General features: G+C 31.1%; 1 protein-coding gene across 1 annotated transcript in view; it reads left to right on the top strand.

Annotated features, from left to right (window-relative positions):
- LOC126757966 (fasciculation and elongation protein zeta-2) overlaps positions 1-19,577 on the top strand; it is a 37,114-nt gene extending 17,537 nt beyond the window's left edge. The window contains exons 2-5 of the mRNA XM_050471907.1: positions 14,643-15,040; positions 15,099-15,314; positions 16,678-16,767; positions 16,841-19,577. Coding sequence (XP_050327864.1) covers positions 14,643-15,040; positions 15,099-15,314; positions 16,678-16,767; positions 16,841-16,923 — 787 coding nt within the window. The 3' untranslated portion in view covers positions 16,924-19,577. The remainder of the gene's footprint in view (positions 1-14,642; positions 15,041-15,098; positions 15,315-16,677; positions 16,768-16,840) is intronic.
- The last annotated feature ends 3,739 nt before the right edge of the window (positions 19,578-23,316 follow it).

Below are 23,316 nucleotides of genomic sequence, written 5' to 3'. Positions count from 1 at the left end.
CTTTGTGAGCTTCTTTTTAATAAATTGTTATTTTGCTGTTAGTGGAACAGGTTTTGAGGTATATAGCACATAGTGGTATTAAATTTTGTGGAACGGATTTTTTATGCGCGTTAATACGCACTTGACATACATAGTTTAAATGCTATGAAAAATTAGTAAAATTTTTTTTTTTAAGCTAAAAAAATTTATATTTCTGAAATAGAACTAAATATATTAATAAGTTTTAATCGATAATTTATTGATAACAAATTTGGTTTTTCTGTAAATATTATCAAAAGTTGTTCGATAACAAAAATAAAAAAATTTGTGTACACCGATAATTTATCGACAAAACAAATTTTCTATAAATAACGTTAAAGAAATTATATTTTTAAATATCGATAATTTATCGATAACAAAACAATAAATCCTTAATATCTGTAGTTTATCGATAACAAAAAAACAAAAACGATAATGATAACAGAATTAGAAATTTCTATAAACATCGATAACAAAAAATAATTGTAAAGTTTCGCTAATTTTTCGATAACAAATCTAAACTCTTTAATTACTGATAATTTATCGGCAACCAAAAAATTGGTATCGATAATTTATCGGTAACACGAATAGAAAATTCTGCAAATTTCCATATCCAAACTATAAGTTCTTAAATACCAATAATTTTTCAGTAGCAAAATTAAATTCATCTGGGTATCATTAATTTATCTTTACATTGTTAAATATCGATAACAAAATATTTTTTTCTGGAAATGTCGATAATTTATTGACATATCGATATGTTTTACACAGGAATAAATCTATATTTCAGTTCATACCCTTCGAAATGTATTATATTTTTATTAAAGTCTTTCAATTAAACCGTTGCATTAATTATTCCCTCCCCAAAATGCCAAATTTTATGCTTAAACACACTAAACAAGCCAACGTGGGCGTTAGTATATACTGTAGTATACTTCAAACATGAATACAAACAGTAGTATTCTATATATACTCATCATATCATCCAATATTGTCAACCAACGCCACTCTTCTTTCTTTATTGCCAACCCTCTATTGCTGAATGCAACAAATTTGGGGGGTCCCATACGCGTTGCGCTAAAACTACATAAGTGTATGCCAATGCCAGCAACGTCATCAACACAGCATCCACACACACGCACAGGCAATTTCAATCCAGCTATCAAACGTAAAGATGTGAATGAATAATTTTGTGGGGGGACTAAATATAAACTATATAAGTATGTGAAGGAAAGTAAAATAAATTGTGAAGAAAATTCTTATTTGGCGGATAAAGTGGTTGTTTTTGAATTTCCGTGAATATTGGACGTGTACTATATACTTACGAATTTTTGCAGTTTTTTTTTAACCACCGGAATTTGTGTTGGATGACGCACTAAAGAAATGGCATGCCATTATTTGTAGTCAAGAATTTGTCAAATATTGCCTCATCGTAAAATATGTATATAACAAGTCCATTGCAAATGGTTTTATTTTCAAACTGCGTAGTCTGCGTTGACGCCTGATTTTGGAATTTAGACAATCGGTGTCTCATAAGTTGATGTCAAGTATTATAGCATACCTACATATTGAACATTCTGTCAAAGCTCAATGACTGAAAATATAATATTGGCGTCTGAAGTGATTGTAAACTAACGATCGAAAAGGTACAATTAAGATATGTTAAGGCCATGATAAATACTCTGAAAAAATAGTACCCTTTGAGCGTTCATTTTCGTGCCATTCCGTTTGCTTCCTGTCCTAGATGGAAAACAGATCATATCTGGTTCGCCATATTGATTTGAGAGTTATAATAATCCTTTGTCATTCCTTATGGGTAATTTTACTCCTCTTCGGCGGTGTTCTTCGCTTTGGCTGTACTTCGTCGCGAGGCCTCTTGGCATCACGAGACAACTTTTTCGTGCTTCCTTATTTGTAATATGCTCCTCCTGAGCACTTGTGTGTAACTTTGCTATCACACCGAGAAGATCTCTCATGGTGTTGTTGATAGACCGCTGGGGTGGGTGCATTGTTTCTATCAACTTCTTAACCGCGTCCTCTAGTTCAACCATACAGTTTCTACGAGGTTACATCGCCTTTGCTGGGTAGTGGAGTCGCCCAACGCTGATGGTGATGATTTCGCTTTCACAGGTTTGTCAAAACCATTGATCGGGGACGTTTCCAATTTGGTACCCTCTTAAAGGGGTCTGCTTCCGCAATAATCGTACTATGGGGAGACCTTCCAGTGCTGCTGTTTCCTATAATTCCAAAAATGTTGCTGATGCTGTTGTTATTGTTGTTGTTTGTCATGTTGTTCTCCATGTGTTGTTTTTACCATTGCATTGTGTGCAGTGGGACGGCTTCAAATAGACAGGTACGGGTGTACCCTCGGGGACACTGCACCTAGCCCAGTTCCTTGAGGCCTGTCCTCCGCTTTACCAGTCCGGGAAAACATGGTCGAATCGGCGATCGCCCGGAGCCACTACTCCTGGGACCAATGCACAGGGGCCGAACGGACTGCTTCCTAATATACAACGAAGCGGACAGATCGACAGAGCATGTCCATATCACCCTCTCCATCCCACCAGCAGAGAAAACGCTGTCAACACATCGACGGACTTCCAGTGCGCCGCGCTGTTTACCGGTATTTCTTAATGACAGCCGCACCTAACATGGTGAACAGAAGCTTACCAGGAAGCAGCTCATTATGGGTCCGACGCGCCTGTATTCTTATTGTTCATCATGTCCATGCATGGTGATAAGGGAGACGCGTATTTCTATGAAGCGGTGTTCATTCGCCACAGTCATGGGAGCTTCAGCGGATCTGTTAGCTTTTATGCCTCATCCGCTACTCCTGCCGCTCATCTTGCTTATTTGTTATAACTTATTTCCCAACCTGCGGACTCTCACGGTAGCTTAGTGCCCAGCTAGAGACCCCAAATCCGATGGTACGGAACACTCCGTCCGGGACATGTTAAAGTATTATGACCTAGGTGCAACCGAATTTAACTTTTACTTGTTTTATTATATTGGAAATATTTCTGTGTTGTTTGTCTACCTTTGAGGTTATGTTATTTTTGAGTTGTATACAAAGCTCTGTAGAGAATTTTAATTTCTAAGCAGCTATGTAATATTATCTGAGAAAAGAAAAAAACCTGACAACACTAATGATACACCCTTTATCTTTTTCAAAGAAGCTTTTCCACCCACAATAAAAGAGAAAATCGAAGAATGTTTGGTATTTTAATAAGTTCAATACTTTTTTGGATGTTTGTATGTATTTATGAGCATTTAGGCACTGTACAACGACCTGAGAATTCTTAATGTAGTAAATTGAATGTAAATTAAACGGTCATTGTGCTACTTTTACCTAAAAAAATATTTTCGATTGCTTTTCATGCCACCTCATTTTACTTGCATACGTACTTGTGTGAGTGTGCGTGCATTGTTAGCGCACTACGGTAGCCGCCCATTAAGCGTGTGGGCGCTTTCCATGACCAAATTATGAAAATAATTGATTTCTCGTCAACCGAGTATTGTGCGTGTGGACAATGAGTAATATTATTTAAAGCACAATAAAAAATTTAAAAACAAATTGCATTAAGTTTGTATGTCTGTATGTGGTATACAAAATGAAAGCATGTCACATAATATTATGCTCACTTAACTTTGACTGCCACAGAAGGCGGCGACCACACCAAAAGCACGACGCGACGTCATAAATCACACAATTTTACTGTATCAAAAGCACATGCATTAAAGAAAGTACGAAAGCAAGTAAAGAAAAACAAAGCGAGTAATAAATGTAATGAATAAATGTGGAGATGCCGGCTGCTTGCTCGCCTGCTTGATGAGTGAGCTAAGCCAAGCAAATTGCTGAAGACTGTCGGTTGGCTGGCTTCATGCCAAAGACATTTCTGAAATTCTCAGAAATTCTCGGAAATATTTTTCAACCATTGCATTGTGTCATAAAAAAATTCACACCAACCCACACGGCAGGCGCGTCACCTACAAATGTACATATACAATATACATACATATGTATGCATATAAATAATCTAGATGCAAGCATATTTATTATTATTATATGCAAATCCATGGCGAATGCAAATACTTGCTGCGGTATAAAATTCATAAAATTTACGCGGCTGTAAGTCATCATCAAAAGCCATGTACACATTTATTTTCCATACAACAATAAATATGTGTAGATCATTTTTGCTATAAACATTTTAAAAAGAAGAAAATGCAAACTTCATCGAAAAAATTTACTGCCCAGATTGTATGTGTCAAGTGCATGTGCGCGCGAACAGAAACCCACGCGCTGTTTGCGCTGCAAAAATCGCAGAAAAATGGAAAGTAAATATTAAAATATTCATGCAAGATATAAAAAAAATAAAATGTTGCATGGAATTCGCTACAATGCATTTAATTGGAATTATTTCCACAGCTTTTGTGTTTCTTCTCCATCAATTTATTTGTACAAACAAAACAAAGTACGTCAAAGTGACGCACAAACAATTTAAAGGCATCGAGTATTTTGTGGAAAAAGTTAATGCAAATGTAAGCAGAGCTAAATTCAACAAAGTATTTAATTAAAGCATTACAACAAAAGCCATATGATGATCAAAGATTTGTTAGCAAATTTTTGATTATGTCTTTATCGGGTGACGAAAGTATTCTCTTGAACCCCTTGTAGGTATATATATTTGTACCAAGACCTCAGATACTATTTAATCGGTTTTAAAAATTATATTAGTCACCCGACCGCAATTTTGAACGAGAAATATACGACTTTTTTATTTATAATTTTTGCGTGTAGTTATTAAATTTTTACATTTCTAAATTTTTTCGATTTATCGTTTTTTTTTGTAATTTACCGATTATGAATTTCATCGATTTTTCGTAATTTATCGAATTGAATTTCTCATAAATTTTCATAAATTTTTATATTTTTTATAGATTTTTAAATCTTTGTTTGCTGAAAATTATTTTTTGCGCTACTATAAATTGTTCGTATTTTTGGCCAATTTTCGGAACTATTTCGTTTTTTTATAATTGATTTATAAAATTATTTTAGCGATATTTTTAAATAATTTTTTTACAATTTTCGTTTCTTTTCTCGATCGATGTTTTTAAATTACTTTTTTCATTATCATATGTGCAATTTTCACTCCTTTTTCGTATATTTTTATACTCTCGCAACAATGTTCTAAGGAGAGTATTTATTTCCAATTTTTGTAACTAAAACTAAAAGAGTCAGATAGGGTTGTGTATACCAAAGTGATTTCGAAATCCGGATTTTTTTATAACTTGAGTAAAATTGAGATATCATGATGAAACTTTACACGATTTTATAAGAAAAGTTCGAAGATGGGCAAAATCGGCCCACTGCCACGCCCACAAAATTTTAGCCATAAACAAAGAATATTTTTGGACCCAATTTTTTTAAAGTTTACTAAGTTTTTTTTCTCGATCTATAGCTATTTTAAATTTCTTTTTTTCATAATTCCCATACATGAAAATCACTAAAAGTGCGTTAACCGACGAACAAAAAACGTCAGAAACACTAAATTTTACGGAAGAAATTGCAGAAGGAAGCTGCACCCAGGCTTTTTTTAAAAATTGAAAATGGGCGTGGCCTCACCCACTTATGGACCAAAAACCATATCTCAGGAACTACTAGACCGATTTCAATGAAATTCGGTATATAATATTTTTTTAATACCCTGATGACATGTACGAAATATGGGTGAAATCGGTTCATAACCACGCCTTCTTCCAATATAACGCTATTTTGAATTCCATCTGATGCCTTTTCTGTATAATACGAGTATATACATTAGGAACCAATGATGATAGCGGAATAAAACTTTAAAAAAATACGGTATTTGAAAAATATGTAAATGACGTATAATGAAATCTCGATTATCACTTTATCATGCGAGAGTATAAAATGTTCGGTGACACCCGAACTTTTCCTTACTTGTTATATATTGTATTTATCGATTTTTGTATCCATACATTTTTCGTTAGATTTTCAAAGTCTCATGCATTAACAGCAATCGAAATTCTTAACTTAATCGAATAATTTCCATAAATATTATCCTAATATATTTTCCATATGATTTTTGCATCTATCGATTTTGCCATTGTTTTATTTATTGTTTATACCCTTCTATTCTTCAGCGTGTCGATCCTTAATGTCGTGGTTATTACTTTTTTCACACTAAGCGATTTTATGCAAATTTTTCCATTTTGTATATTTATCGATTTTTCTAATTTTTATCGTTTTATTTTACCCATATTTTTTTTATCAATATTTTTTTCCCAATAAATTTGTACAATCTTTGTATTTAAATCGCTTAAATTTTTGTGCTTTTATCGATTTTTGTATATATAGTCGTGCATTTATCGATATTTCATTCACTAGCAGATCATAAATTCTTGAAATGTTATATTTTTATTTAATTCGTCGATATTGGTTATCTTTTCTTATTTTTTGCATCTCGATCTTTCGATGAAATTAAAAAAAAATGGTCCTTTTATGTGCTCGGTTTTATTTTCCCTCTTTCATCTAAATGCTAATTTGTTTTAAAATAATATACGCACATCGCCTCATAGCCACAGAGGAAGTCGATGATTTCATTAATTAATGTGACCGCACAACAACACTTTGCTCTACTCTGCCGAAGGGGATTACTCATACGACGCGTGGGATCACAGCGAAATGTTTGTAGATTTTCCCTGTCCATATTTGTTTGTTGTTTTAGCGCACTTTGCATGGCAAATGCTCAACAATGACATGTACAACAAATAGAGGGATAAAAAATTGCTAGAAAATAGCACTTGTGCATACGCTGCGGCCACATCTGTTTGCTGGAATGCCACAGACTGACATTTGCGTACAGCAACAAGTACGTATGTAAATGTGCATATCTAATTATTGTTGTTTTTGCAGTACATTTGCTGCGGTCTGTCTCTAGTATCGTCTGCTGCCATTTTTTATTGCTGTAGTCTTGTTGTTATTTTTGCTGGTCGTCGGCCGTCATTGGCAACAATTATGGAATTTAACTATGTATGAAATTGCTGCTGTTGTTTGTTGTTTGTGTTGATGGCAATGATAATGAATTGTAATCGAATATCAAATGTAGCGCGAAAAATTAATTTATATGTACATACATATGTATGTACATGCGTATACTATTTACATAATTATGAATGTTTTCTCACATGTATTCTTTTGTTTGTGGAAAAAAGCAAACGAATTTGAATGGCATATACATATACGGTACGTTCAAAACAATTTCTTCGGAGCTTTTAGTAGTGCCATGCACAATAGTCAATACTAAATTTCGTGAAGATATCTTCTGAATTGAAATAGTTGACTTATAGTAAATTCTTTTCTAAAGATTGTTTGTCGCAAAAGTCTTGCAAGAGACTGATAGCTTTAATGAGTGTTCGCTTCACATAAACTTGTTTTTGTTGTTACTGCACTAATCAAGCTTTCTCTTAATTGAAAGTAAAAGGCCTGATAGAACTGCAAATATACTTGCATACATATGTACATATGTATGTACATAAGTATGTATATTTATTTATCTTTCGTCTTATGACTTGCTTGCTTCAAATAGTGCATTGAAATACAAAAAAAAGTTGACTCAACAGCCGATTCATTCGAATATACCGTTATACAATGCTTGCAAATATTATTTTTCGTAGGAAAATACATGATTAATAATTTCGTTGCACTTATTTTGGTTATGACATTTGAATATTGCTTAAGGTGATGAGTGTGCATAAAATTTATCGATAAATTTAAAAAGTGAAAACATACAATTAATGTTGATTTTTACAAAGGAAAAGCATAACGTTTTTATTTTTAAAGCATATTATTATTTTTAAATAATAAAAAAAATACAAATAACAAAATAATTAAAGTGCCATTCAATCAAATTATACGAATTGTATTATGTTGCTTGATTTGTAATATGAGTTGTATAACATTTCTAACAACACTAAAGGTGTTTTTCGTAATCAATCAGTGGCAGCATTACTATGATGAAACTGTCTTGCGCTGTCAGCACCACAATAATTCCAACTCACGCCACTTTCGTAAATATAAGAAACTTTTTCATCAACACTACCACTAGGCAATGAGTTTACATTTATTTTCTACAAACTGCTTAATCACTTGCAGCATTCATTTACTGTTTTTCTGATCACTCACACGCACACAAAACACACATTTTTCTTTGCACTACAAATTAAGCGTGGCAATTGCTCAATCAAATTGAAATGTGTTGACGCAATGTTTGATGAATGCATGCAGTATTGAGTGAAAGAAGTTTGGACACGCAACAAAAACAATAAAACACAGATACAACGAAGTAAAAGTAGCATAAAAATTGATCTATGCAACGTACAAACCAACAGCGCAAACTCGTTGGCTCACTTGTGCCACTAATTGTTTTGTTTTCGTTGTTTTTGTCAATTGAAATGATGTAAAAAACAAGAAAAACGTTAACTGCCGTTGCACCGAATCTGTTATGTCCTACTCAGGTGCATTTCTTATAGCAAATATAAAAAACAAAAAAGTTTTCCATACGGAAACTTGATTTTGATCGGTTAGTTTGTATGAAAGCTGTAAGCTATATTAGTCCGATCTGAACAATTTGCCCGGAGATTATAGTGCTACATTCGACAATAATCTATGTCAAATTTCGTAAAAATAGCTTTTCATTTAAAAAAAGTTTTTTATACAAGAATTTGATATGGATCAGTCAGCTTGTATGGCAGCTGTATGCTGTAGTGCTCCGAAATCGGCGCTTCCGACAAATGAGCAACTTCTGAGTGATAAAAGAATGTGTGCAAAAATTTAGATCGATATCTCATGAACTGAGGGACAGAAGGACATGTCTAAATCGACTCAGCTCGTCACGCTGAACATTTATACATACATACATACATATATACAACATACTTTATACTCCGACGTTTCCGTCTGAATGTTGTAAACTTTGCCAAGCATTGCCAAATTTATGACAAAAACTTACAATTGTGTGTAATGTTACTGCAATAATTGAAAAATCAAAGTGTAGACTAAGTTTAATATTCACCAAAATTTCAAAAAAAGTGTATACGCGATTTTAGTGTTTACCGAATGTACTTAAATGTCAATAAGTATTTCTCGAAATTGCATTTAAAATACAAATTATATGCACATTCTAGATATTTCTTTATGTGATTATGAGTTTCACTCTTCTCCCGCCTCGATTAAATAAAAAATAGTGGCAGTCTAGAGTTAGAATTTGTTCAAAATTCTTTTGGTATCATCTAAGCCACCCACAGCGTGTTCAACAATTCCGAAACTAATTTTTATAGATCCTCATTCCATGTGGTAACTCACCGGCCACCATGCGCCGCCTATAAAACAGCAGGCAGAGCCATATTTAAGTATCAAAACTATGCACAAATTCATACATACATACATATGTGGAATAGTAGTCCGCTGACTTCATTTGTCCGCCAATTCGGTCATGGTCATTATTTAATATTGAGGTTAGAATGAAGCGCTGCCAGCAATTCGCACAATTAAAAGAAGTTTAACGCAACTTTTATGAACGCTGAATAGTCTTGAAACGACATCGTTTTCACTGCTATCTACAAACAAGGCACTCACTTCCGTTCGCCTACTCACACACACTCGCACATCAACATTTTTAGTTAGATAGTATGTATTGGACCAAGTAGAAAACGCATGTGCATTGAATAGATGATACCACAAAATTTTTATGTACAACGGATGCGTGGTTCGCGTTTACGAGACGATATGAAGTGCTTTTTGCATAAGTGCATGCATAACTGTATTGTGAACTAACGGTATCAAGTACACACACAATTCTACAAATGCTTACTCATCAGAATAATATGGCATTGTTGTAAGCCGCATACAACGACGGCGAAGTGTTGAAACAAAAAAAAAACGAAAAATCGCCCCAAACAATGTGCGCCAACAACAAGTCCAACAAAACTCAATTCATTCAGCAATTCAAACAGCTAGCAAAACAATCTACTCAACACCATCTGTAGGTTCGCGGCAAGGTTGCACAGTCAACGCGCCGATAGCTTTTAGCAGTTCCACATGCTCAGGTCTTCAATTAATGTGTGTCTGTACATACATATACATATCTACATATGTATATACTATACTTATGTTTGTGTGTTGTTAAGAGCAAAAGAAAAGCAATTAAAATATTTAAAAGTGGCGAAAAGGGCGTGATAAATAAAAATACCAGCCAAAATGCATAATTGAGTGCCGCTTCAGCGCCCCTCACACACGTTATCTTCCATATCTCTATATTCCAGCTAAATGTATGGCAAACAAAAAATTGTCTGGAAATTGAGTTCAATTTGCGCACATTCCGATAATTACGCGAGGTGTTGATGCGTGTAAATGGAAATGAAATAAAAAAAATCGATTATTTTATAGATTTCCAAATATGTTCTACAGATGTGCGTAACTACAAAGTAATCATAAATGTAGTTGTTGATGTATTTATGGAAATGATAAACTAGGCGTGTACAAGGTCAATGTAAATTAATACATTGTTAGGTTGAAAAATTTAAATGTAATGGAGATAAAGGGTATTTTTCAGTATATTTTTTCAAAAAAAAAATTTTGAAAATTAGCTTTAAAATTTTTATACAAGTAATTGTGTTTATCAAATTTTGGGAGAGAAAGGGGCTCAGCTTATCACGCTGATCATTTATATGCATATACATATGAATACCTTCTGGCTGTTACAAAATTGTGTTAAACTTAATATACCCTGTTCAGGGTATAAAAATGCGAGGATACCAGATATAAAGCTTATGCAATTTTGATTATGTCAAGAAATTGTTAATAAGCATTTTCATATTTCTAAATAGTGGTATTTTTTGTTAACTATTTATTTAAATTGTTTTGAGATTCCACTCAATCGCGCGCTAAACAATAAAATATGCAAATTCCATTCCGTCTGGGAGTAATTACCTTTATAGCTTTGCGCATGCGTGGCTAAATTGCTTGCAATGAAAGCGCGCCACGGCTTGTTTGTCGCCGTTTTTCCTTATTGTCTAGTAAACTTGGCGGTTCACGTCAATTTATTTATTTTTTTTTACTCTTTTTTTAATTGAAGCCACTCAACAAGTGTGCCCACCGCCACTCAGCGATAAGGTTAACAACGCTATCCATAACTATGTGCCTTCCACATACTTTCTAATATTTTTTTGCGATCTTCGTGCGTGTCGACTTTGTGGTTGAGCGCATTGTTTTCACCAATGTCTTTTTCGTAGCATTGCATTGTTTTATTTACGTTTCTTCTTTCAATGCTTTATTAGCGCCAAGTGTCTTTTTATGTTTGTCGCTTCATACTTTCAAATGTTTTTAAAATTGCATTGTTTTGCAAGCGCCCACATTTTTTTCGCTGCATGCTTGTTAGCTCTTTCACTATTAGGTTTCAAGTCGATTCGCCACACTCGTAATGACTAAATAATTATTTTCCAGGCGTAATGAATGCAACTGATTGGCGCAACGGAATTTTAATTTTGTAATTTATACCAATACCTGTTCGTGTTGGCGTGTTTGAACAACATAATATATATATTTTATAAATATTTTTTTTTGTCATTCCGTTTCTTGCAAATCAGAAAAAAATATTTCGTATTTTAACTAAATATATAGTATATTGAAGTTTTTAATGACTTTTTTAATATGCATTCGAGATCAAATTTGACCCGGACAGGTAAATACAATAATTGGTACAAGTTTTTGCTATGTTCGTGTGAAGTTCTGACCTTTTTGTTTACCTTTAGCGAGAATAACAACCCTTCCCTGAGGCCAATAACCCTTTTATTTTCATTTAGCTTGGTCAACAACCATTCCTCAGATGAAATCAATAATCCCCTTGATTACGTTTAATGAAGTCAACAACCTTTCCCTAGTGAATGGCCTCTTTGTTTACATTTAGCGACCTACCTTTACGAGGTCAATAACCCCTTTGTTTACATTTAGCAAGATCAACAACCCTTAGCTAGGACAATGAACCTCAGCGCGTTTGTCATCGCTAAAGGACATTGTTTTCACTGAGCACCATTGATGATTGCGGTAAAGTATTTGACCTTTTCGACTAGAGTTGTTGCAGAGAGGAAAAACTGAGGTTAGATTCAGAAAAGACTTCTTCATAGAATCCAATTAACTCAACAAAACTACACAGTTTAATTTCGGTAAAATGAAATTCAAAAAATAAAAATTTAAAAAATTCCTAAAAATTATTTTTTTATTAAATGTTGTAAAAAATGTGCATTTTGGTAGCGCAAACTCCTACAAAAAAGTTTCGCATCATTTTATTTATGATTGCTAGTAGTTTTGTTTCGAAATTACATTTTATGTATAATTGCATAAAGATGAAGTAAATAATTTCTCTCCCGTTTTGTGCAAGCCATCGAAAAATACAAATATATGTACATACATATGTATGAAAGCGGCCACGGAAAGTCATGCTCATTGTAATGTGCAATCAATTTAAGTGTGAGAGTGTGCAGTTTGGGCAATAATTGTAATAACTTTTATTGCATTCATTACTTTTTAACTGTTCCCACAGTTAAACTCCATTTCACATGCTTATTTTTGGCATAATTTTCTAACCAAATGGCCATAATAATTATATACATTATTTTCTAACGCAAATTTGAATTTTACTGTGTGCTACCCAAAGAAAATGCAATGTAATATAGTGTACTTAATGTTTAACGCACGAATTAAGAAAGCTTTTTATATTTAATATTTTTTCTTCATTTACTCGACATTACAAATACTCAACATTTAAAAAAAATTAAAATGAAAATGAAATCATTAATCCAATTAACCTACGGCAACCTCGTTTTCATTTAATCAATTCCAGTTGAGCAATAAAAAGTCTAACTTGACTAAACGTTTACATATGTACATACATACATATCCTCTTTAACACTTTTTAATTACACACCCCACCCCCTGCGAGCAACAGCCCACCCATCATACGCGCCGCGATTCCATCTAAGTATGTGTGCAAGAACCGTAAGGCGCTCTTGCGCCCATTTGTGACCCACATTTAAAAACAAGTGCATAATGTTTTTTCCGTTTTGTTTTAAATTTGTATAGCCATTACTGCTATGCCGCTATCTCTGTTGCCTTGCTAGAATTTTAATCATTTTTGTTCGTACACTATGAAAAGAAATGGAAGAAAATGAAAAATTATGTCATCTATTACTAGTTGAGAATGTAAATAGCGTTGTACTATTACACATATACATATGTATGTATTGTATAGTTTGTAAGCTAAATCCTAATGTCCAAGTAATGTTAGTTTGAAATATAATTTTCTGATTCTATGCATAACCATTTCAAATTTAAAAAAAGCAAAAGAAATTGATTACATGGTAATTTTAATTTTAATATTTTTATTTGTTTTATTTAAGTTCTTGTTATTTAACATTTTTAAAATATTTTATTATTTATTTATTTCATAAATTATTATTATTATTTTTTTGAAATTAAGTTTCTTTAATTAATATTTGTTTTATTTTTTATAATTTTTTTATTTATTTATTTCTTTTTTAGAATTTTTAAGCATTATGCTACACATTATATCTTATGGGAGATGACTACCATCAATCACATTGGCAATATTTGTAGAACCAATCAACTAATCGATTACATTTAATTGTCCTTCACTTGTTTGTTATTCAGTGACAGAAATAAATATGCTTTTGAACCTCAGCATTCCGAAAAGTAAATTACATATATTTCAAATTTTTCTTGTATAACGGTAAATTTTAATGTTCTAAAGTCATAGCATACTTTCTGTTATAGTCATCTACACATTGCTGCAGATTTATGTTGCTGCACTTGACAAGTTACTTACACTTTTTTATTGCCTTAGCCCAAATCTTGACAAGCCTTAAGAGCAAACAAAAAAATGAATTGCACGTTATGTGCGAAAGCTTTAATATATATACATATATGATTTGTAGGCATGTAGCAAAGCATACATACATATATGGCTTGCTAAATTTATATAGTAAATTCTATATGTGGAACAGCATGAATGTACGGCGATTGTCTGTGATTTTGTAACCTACATTTTATGTGCTTTTGCTGGATACTTAACTGTCTTAAAAACATTTTTTTTGTTCGTTTTTGTTTCTTTTTGTCAAAACCACTTTTGTTCATTGTTGTTTGGGATTTATATATTTTTTTGCAATTTATAGTTTGTAAGTTGGCAAGCCGCAAATGAGTTGCTACAAGTTTTGTTTAACATGACTGTTAGTGGCAGTTGAAGTGCTCTTAGAAAATGTGCGCTAAAAAGGCCCATTGAGATGTTTTAGAAATGCATGCGCATTTGTTTCGATTTGTTAAATATAATGGGTGCTATTGGCACAAACTTGCTCATTAAAAAATATGCTATTAAAATGTGAAGCGTTGATGGCAAGACTGAAAATATATTTAATTAAGCATTGTACTTTTTACGTAATTAGTTAGAATATACATATTTACATTTTTTAGAAAATATATTATATATTGATAATCTAATCACTTTTTATTATATTTTTCACCTCTACAGAATGTGGTGGACCATCACTGGCAACTTTGGCAATATACTGCCTATCGATTGGTCGAAATCATTCACACGCCAAATGCACATGCCCACATTGAATTTGGGCCAAAATCAGCTTGGTGCCGGTAATGGCAGTGCTGGTAATTCGCTTGATGCCACCACACCGGGTGATGAATTGACCAGCGAGGATGAGGCTGTAGCCAATGATCTCGATATGCATGCATTGATATTGAACGGGCTGAATTCGGAGCATGAGGAACCCATTAAAACGGTTGAGGAGGTAATCAAAGAGATTGATGATATTATGGACGAGGCTGAGAGTCCATTGGATGAAGCAGAGACCTGTGAATCGGAAGTGATAGAGAAAGCTAGAGAGGTGTTGGGTGCGCCATTGTATGCGGAGAGTAAGTACACACTTCATTCTTTAATATTCCTTTTCGCTGAACAATAATTTTCTTATAGAATTGCAATATTTATCGATATCACAATTGAATGAGCTCTACATGGAAATGGAAATGCTCATACAGGAACTCAGCGAGACACTAATCAATGAATTGGCGTTGCGCGACGAGCTCGAATATGAGAAAGAGCTGAAGAACTCGTTCATTTCATTGTTGCTGGCGGTACAGAATAAACGTCGACAGTATCATGTGGAGAAGAAGCGTGGAAAATTGCAAGGTAAGTCAATAGCTATTTGAATGCGCTGTAGATTGGAGTAGTTAGGTTGAAGGCGTGTCAAACAAAACCGAATTTTTGAACTATAGAAAACTAACCTTTTGATTACATAAGAAGCCTGAAATTCGCACGAAAATTTTAATTGAATTTGGAAATTATACATTTTTTTATATCATTTTTTTATATATACAACTTTAAAAGCGTTTTTAAAACTTTAAGATCAATTTGAAAATTTTCAAAATTATATAAACAAACCTATCCTAAATGTTTTTCAAAGTAGTTTTTTTATAAACTGCTTGAATAGGGTTTCTAAAACTTCAGCATATTTTTTTAGTTTTGTTTTTGTAAACTGTCTGAAGAGCGTTTCTAAAACTAACGGCAATTAGTCAAACTGTGTAAACACACATAACCTAGAATTAATTTGAACTTTCTGAATTCCTTCGAATTTTAAAACACGTTTTAAAAGTAAGATGAAGGTATAATACGTATTAGAAAGCCGGAGCCTGCTCTTAAAAATATATTTCCTATAGTTTTTGAGTCAAAATTTGGAAATCCTATAAAAAAGCCTAACTTAGAATTTTTTCGAACTTACAGCATTTTTTCGAAAATTCTAAACTAAACCGCCATAAAATCAACATTGAGGCACGATTAAACAGAAGCCAGCTATTAAAATACATTTTCTATGGCTTCTTGGCCAAAAATTTATTTTTCTCTAATGCCAACCGTTTAATAGAGAACCATAACACTTTTATAGAGCTAATAATCCACAGATTATATTTTGTTTATGCAGAGTGGACGGTTTAGGACTTGCACCGGCCGATATGATCTAAGCGTCCGTATATAAATACTTTATTCGAGAAATTTAATCAGTTAAGACGCATTGGCTTTGGTTTTATAGACGGAGAAGGTTTTGGACTTTTTTCGAAAATAGACTTTTGCTCCTATTCAAGATGCGCTTCATCTTCGATTCGTTTGTCTTCGGTTTTATTAAGAATTTGCTATATATCATAGCTAAGGTGAAAAAGATTTCGAACGTATACGATTTTCTTCAGGATGCGCTTCATCTTCTATTAGTTTGTCATCAATTTTATAAGAAATCAGCTATAAATCGCAGCTTAGTAACAGGCGGAAACGATTTCAAACTTTTTTTTTGAACATAGGGGTCTTTGATTTGCACACAAACTTTTTTTTTGTAGATAATCGTTTTTTAAGGTTTTTCGTGCAAGAAATTTGGAAATTCGTTTTCAACTGCCCATGTTAACCGTTATTAAATAATATTTTTGGTGATCGGTAATAGTTTTAAGTTAAACAAAGCACTCAAACCTCAAAGCGTGCGGTTATTATTATTTTCCATTGTAATTACCAGGACCGGAGCCAAAGTATCTGACCACTGTCATACCTTACCACATGGAGAATGGCACACCAAACAACCAGTCCTTGCAAGTGCTAATCAAAAGTGAGTACCAACAAATTATCTACACAAAGAATCAATTTAATTGCATTTTGCTTTGCTGCTTTTCAACTTACAGTACTAAAAGCAATCAATGAGGACAGTCCAACCGTACCCGCGCTGCTAACGGACTACATACTGAAAGTACTCTGCCCCACATAAATATGCACTGCATGTGAGCAGTCAGCTGCGTTGTTAGGTGTTTTAGTACGTAATTGCAGTCGATACATTTAGAACAAAAAAGAATACAAAATACAACAAAAAAAAGAATAGAAAACTCATATACATTGAGTAAAGAAGAGAAGCTAATTTAAATGAACAATTCTAAGTTATATAAAAAATATATTTCTAATTAATGTTTTTCTATTTTTAGTTACTAATTAAAAGCAAAAACTAAAACATGCGAGTAATAATAATGCATAAACATAGAAGATTTTAATTAAAAACGTAACGAGTACCATATATATGTATGAGTGTATAGTTTATAGACCGTTATTTTTGCCGGCATTAACGAGCGCTAACAATATCGAAGCGTGCGGGTTATTTAGTGCTCTTGGAAAGCGAGAGTTTTCAATATGCAAAAAAATTGTTTGTACACCCGAAAGGATAATGCATGAATTTCGACGGAAATATATTCATAAGCAGGCGTGAAATTAATGAAAAATTGTACAATTGGGAAAAGTTATTTAAATTTAAGATAACTGCTATGCAAATTAAATGCGCATTGCAAAATCTGCGCGCTGAAGAGCTAGTGAATTTCATTTAACCTAAACTGCCTACAATCAATAATAATTTATTTAGGTCTTTTGGTAGAAATAATAATTGTTGGAGCGTAAAAATTAATTTGTATCGCAGAAAGGATATTAAAGCCATATAAAATAATTTTCTGTGCAAGATTTTAAAGCTATATTCGATACTTTTTTGTTAAAATTATTAAAAGCAGCAAACTTGCACGTTGCTTGGCTGTTAATTTTTTCCACAATAGTTTTAAATTGCTTCAAAATATTCGTAAACACAACAAAGTGTTAAAGTAAAATCAGTAAAATACTAAAAAACTCCTTATGACAAAAACATTGAAATTCTTTTGCAATGAGCACAAAAATAAAAATACAGCTTCGATATTATTTGCTCACGTATGTATGAATACATACATATATCGCATGTCAAAAATATTTTGCGTAAAGCATGCATGTAAGGTATGCATGTACATATTAATGCCGCAAAAATTATTTATAAAAACAACTTACATCCATAATTTTGTAAAGCTTAATGTAATTAATTGTAATTTATTATTTTATAAAATCAATTAGCTGTGTTGCTTTGCGTGTAAGTCAAAAAACATTAAAATAACAGTTATTTGAAAAATGCATAATTATAAACCTACTTAGATATATACAAACATATGCATATACAGTGTGTATTGTGTGCATTTGCGCAAAAAAAGCGAAGACAAAATACAAAACTTGCATTTTTTGCACACTTTTCTTTAATATTACAAGCGTTTATTAGCCGAATTTATTCCTTGTGTACTCATACTGCCTTGTAAGAAAAATGTGTAATTTTGAAAGCATTTGCAATTTTTTTCTTCTAAGTTGTTACCATATATGTACATATGTATGTACATACATTGCTTTGAGAAATATTTCCAATTAACGTTTATTAAAAATAATGCATTGCGTTTAATATACATATGTATATGGAAATAATTGAATATTGCTATTTTATACTTTTCGAGCGATTTTTCAACACTTATGTTTTTTCATATTTTAATTTTAAAAATTTTTGCCTGAAATATTTTGTGTATTAATTTTTTATTTCAGCAATATTTGTTTAAAATATTTATATATAATTTTTATAACTTGAAAATTTTTATAATTCTTTAAAATTTACATTTTTTCGCACTTTTTATATTTTTTAATATTTTTTAAAAACCGAAAATTAATTTTTGTATATAAAGTTTTTCATTTATTTTATGTATATACATATGTATATTGAGGTTGATTTCTGCTATTTATGCAGTATATGATTTTTTTTGTTACTAAATCCTTAATTCACACTTCCGTACATTATTATTTTATGTGTTGCAATTTTCAAGTAATTTTGAAATTAATTAATTAGTTGTTTAAAATTTCATAATAATCATAATAATTTAAATGAAATAAGCTAAATAAAAAGTAGCTATTAATTAATTTACAGTGGCCATATTAATGCTTTCAATATTGTAAAAAAATAATGCAAATAATACAACAAAATCTTTATTAAAATATTTTTAGCCTTAAATACAAAAATTAAAATAAATTCATGCAAAAAATAATGTTTGCTTAAAGTTTTAAAAAATATGCATACAAAATATAATTTTTGTTTAAAATTTTAATTTTTAATTTGATGAAAATTATACACATATTTAAATTTTTAATTTGATGAAAATTATATACATACGTACATATACGCATTTATCCACTAAAGTCGCGTACTCACTCTAAATTCTCTATAAAAATCGGTTGATTAGTTTTAAATATGTATTTGCTAGTGCTTTTTTCACTAAGTTATTGCATACTCTGCTATTAATCATTTTTTAATTTAATCAGCTAATATTTTTTTACGAATTGGCAGTTCACCGAGTCTTCAACTCAAAAGCTTTTAACGAAATACTCTTATTTTGTATGAAAAATGTAATAAGAAAACTATTTCTTCCTACGCACTGTGTTATTTTTATTTTAGTAATTATAACTATTGTTATTATTCTTATAACGTTGTTTTTTTCAAAACTGCAGCAATATTTTGTATTGTTTTTTAGAATAACAGTTGTATATGTATTTTAAAAAATGAGATTTTAAATTTTACAAGTTAAAAAAATTTTATTTTTTAATTGTAAAATATGTATAATTTTAATAAAGCCTATTATTTTTCATTTTATGTATGCCAAAATTGTTTAATTTTATTTTTTATAAACTTTTTTTTCACGGAATTTCAAAAATTTTATGCTTAAATATATTTTTTTATTTGTAAGAATATTAATTATTGTTTAGATTGTTATGTATTTATATTTATATTTTTTTTTATTTTATGACTATTTTCAATATACATACATATGTATAAATATGTATGTATACCATCTGATCAAATTCAAAAATAAAAATTTATATTTTATTCGGGTCAAATTTTCAATATACATACATATATGTTTTTGTTTTATATATTTACTTTGCGTATTATTATTGTGCCTCCTAGACATTTGTTGGGCAGTTGTTTTCTCTAAACTCATAAATTGAAGATCCATTAGTTTGAAATTCACTCTAACTATCCTTATTGTCACCACTATTATGAAATTCACCATTGCCTATACTCACCATGATAGTAATACGCATCTGGATTTTCTAGAACGACATTAAATTTGACGTACTTCAGCATAATTCCTAACCTCTAACTTTGCTTTTCTCTCTCTACTGAACTCATCTATAAATTTTTTGAAGTCTCTGAATGTAGTAACGCCTTTTTTTACAGTTTAATATTATACCTGTCATCCAAAAGTTTAAAATTTCTAAATGCATACAAAATTTTTAATAATTACTGTAAACACAATACCAATTGTTGCTTATTTTTTTTGACAAGATGTCATCTAATCACTTATCATTAAGTGTGATAATCAGCTGACCAATCATACGAAAATCATATTATGATTAAACTTTTGTGATTTCCTCATTATTTTCTTCGACTCTATACTCAAGCACGTTGTGGGGTGAATCAAAATAATGCTTCAACTCGCACAGTTGTATAACTAACCTCAAATTTCTGCTAACACTTTTTAAGAAAACAATAATAACTGCTTATACAAATAGTATATTAATTCAAAATCCACTTATTCACCGTTCAATGTCTACTATTTCCATTAACAACCGAAAATACTTGCCCATTTGTTTAGAACTAACTAAAAATAGCTAAAGAAAAACTCAATCATATATAAATCGAGTCGAAAGCACCCATGCATGTTTATCATCTTGAACAATTTCCACACAGCTTTAACACATGCAGCTTTTAGAAAAATATTTCTAATTAATCTACAAACATACATAAACAGTCGCTAGGACGTTAGCTAAAAATAGTACGGCTTCATATAAGAAATAATTAAAACAACCATACGCAATTAATAAACAAACCAATAAAAATGTAACCCCAACAGTTGGAATTATGTATGTAGTTCAGTGTCATATTAAATGAAACAAAAAAGAAAGAGAAAAGAAATTACAACACAAACAAGCACCCTAGGTACCTTAAAAAATTCTATTTACATGCAAATAAATAATGCAAACCTATTGAAATCTCTAGCTTCAATAAAAAATTATTAACCAATTTTTTCAACTACCTTCTCCTATTAAAAAAAATTATAATTAAATTAAAAAAATTATATTTTTTAACTACCCTTTACTAAAAAAAATGTTAAAAGTACAGTAAAAATATATAAAAAATTATAATTTAATTAAAAAAATTATTGTCCACTTATTTTTTAACTACCCTTTACTAAAAAACTAATTAAAAGTACATTTTTAATAAAAATATTTTTTTTTTTAACATTTTGTTTCAAGAAAAACTATATTTTTTTCATGACTATTTATTTGACATTTTTTTAAGAAATCATTTTTCTTTTTAATAAAAAAGAGCTTTTTTAATGAACATTTTTTTGCTTTTCATTATATACAGTTTTTAATAAATATCAAAAAAAATTTAAGATAAAAAACTTAAGCGTTTTCAAAAAAAGTTTTGTTTTTTAATTTAGTCCCTTTCATATACAATTTTTACTAAGTAAATCAAAGAACAATTCTTAAAATAAAAAAAAAAAACAAAATTAGGCGACTTCAAATATTATTAATTTATTTTATTTTTGTTCTTTGTTAAACTCATTTTAAGCACAAACCTAACTAAATAATTGCCTAAATATATTAAACAGAAAAATAAATAAAAATAAAATTTTAAGACAAAACATAATACATAAATAAACTAAAAAGCAACAACAATTTATAAAAAAAAAATTGTACCAAAAAAAAATCAATGAAAATGGCGATAACTGTATTTGACGAAGTTTTTGCTTATCAAGCAAGTAAATTTCAAGAATGTCCATGTTTATTAGTTGTAATAAAAGAAATTAAATATTTATAATAATATTGCAAACAAAAAAATATTAATAAATGCAGACAACTATCAAATACTGAAGTTATCAAGCAACAAAGCTTACATAATTTCGTAGAAAGAGCGAAAATGTTTACAAAAAAAAAAAAAAACATTTAATATAATAATAATACATTAACACAAATTGACCATAATAAGCGCGTAAAAATATTATTATAATAAATGTAATGCAATTCTCTATATACAAATATTTAAAAATGCTTAAATAAAAAATTATGGAAAATGCACAAGAAAGTGGCTAAAAGCTGATTTCATCAATATTCGTGCGTTTAATATCATAGTGCAGCATTTTAAGGCCGAATTTCTGACACATGTAGGGCCCAAAGCTTTAAATTAATACCTAAAAGCTTTAATAAAATCTTCAACCATTGCTACTAGAGAAAATGTGATCGCGTATACATATATATATAGTCGAGCATGGCTAAATCGACTCAGCTCGTCGCGCTAATCATTTATACCGGGTTTCCCAATAGGGATAATATGATTTCTAAGTGTCATTTCGGCCATTTTTAATATTTTTATGATCATAAATGACCGTCTTGTTGGAACGAGATGTTGTCAAGATCAACTTCTTCCAATTGCGGTCATAAAAAGTAAGTTATTATCGATCCGTCGAAAATATAAAAGAAATGCTTCGGAAGTAACATATATACATACTCCATCCATATCTTGGTTTATCTTCGAAATAGTAACGTTTTGCGTACGATCGATGTTTACATTTGATCTATACACATTTAATTTGGTAGCACAGATGTACATATATTTAGATTATCAGTTCTAAGTGCTCAAGCTTATTTCTTAAACACAACCGGTTATGACCAGTTAGCTGTTAATTTACCAAGTTCAACACACTTCTGTTGTGCTCGAGATTGTCAAGTTTTTTTTCTACTTTTGACGCATTTTCGAAAGAAGTTCGAAAAATGTACCTACATACATACTATATGAAATATTCCTTATTTATTAGCACTTTGGGGGCTGGGACTGTACATATTTATGATATACATACTACAGATTTGCGATAAGCCAGAGCGTACCGCTGTCTAGTGGCATACATGGGTCTCTGACAATAAAAACACGAACCGAGGCACGAATGTTACCGAAAGTAAATTATACATATACATAGTATATTTGGTTTTTCATAAGTTTTATAGCATCCCTCAAATGACGAGACAAATAAACTGAATTTGTCTTATCAGTCGCACATTTAACAGCTTTCGGCTGCATAAAATAGAGTATCTTGAAGAGCTTTTTGATTACAACCACTTGAGAACACCAATTTTTACTCTGCTTATCAGCGGCAAGCGCACGAGCTTATCGAGATAGCGTTTAATAGCACTTATAATAAGAAAGCAGCTTCCTTCGAGCATCGAA

Source organism: Bactrocera neohumeralis, chromosome 5, assembly GCF_024586455.1.
Source record: "Bactrocera neohumeralis isolate Rockhampton chromosome 5, APGP_CSIRO_Bneo_wtdbg2-racon-allhic-juicebox.fasta_v2, whole genome shotgun sequence".
Classification (NCBI taxonomy): Eukaryota; Metazoa; Arthropoda; class Insecta; order Diptera; family Tephritidae; genus Bactrocera; species Bactrocera neohumeralis.
This window is presented reverse-complemented; position numbering and strand designations above follow the sequence as displayed.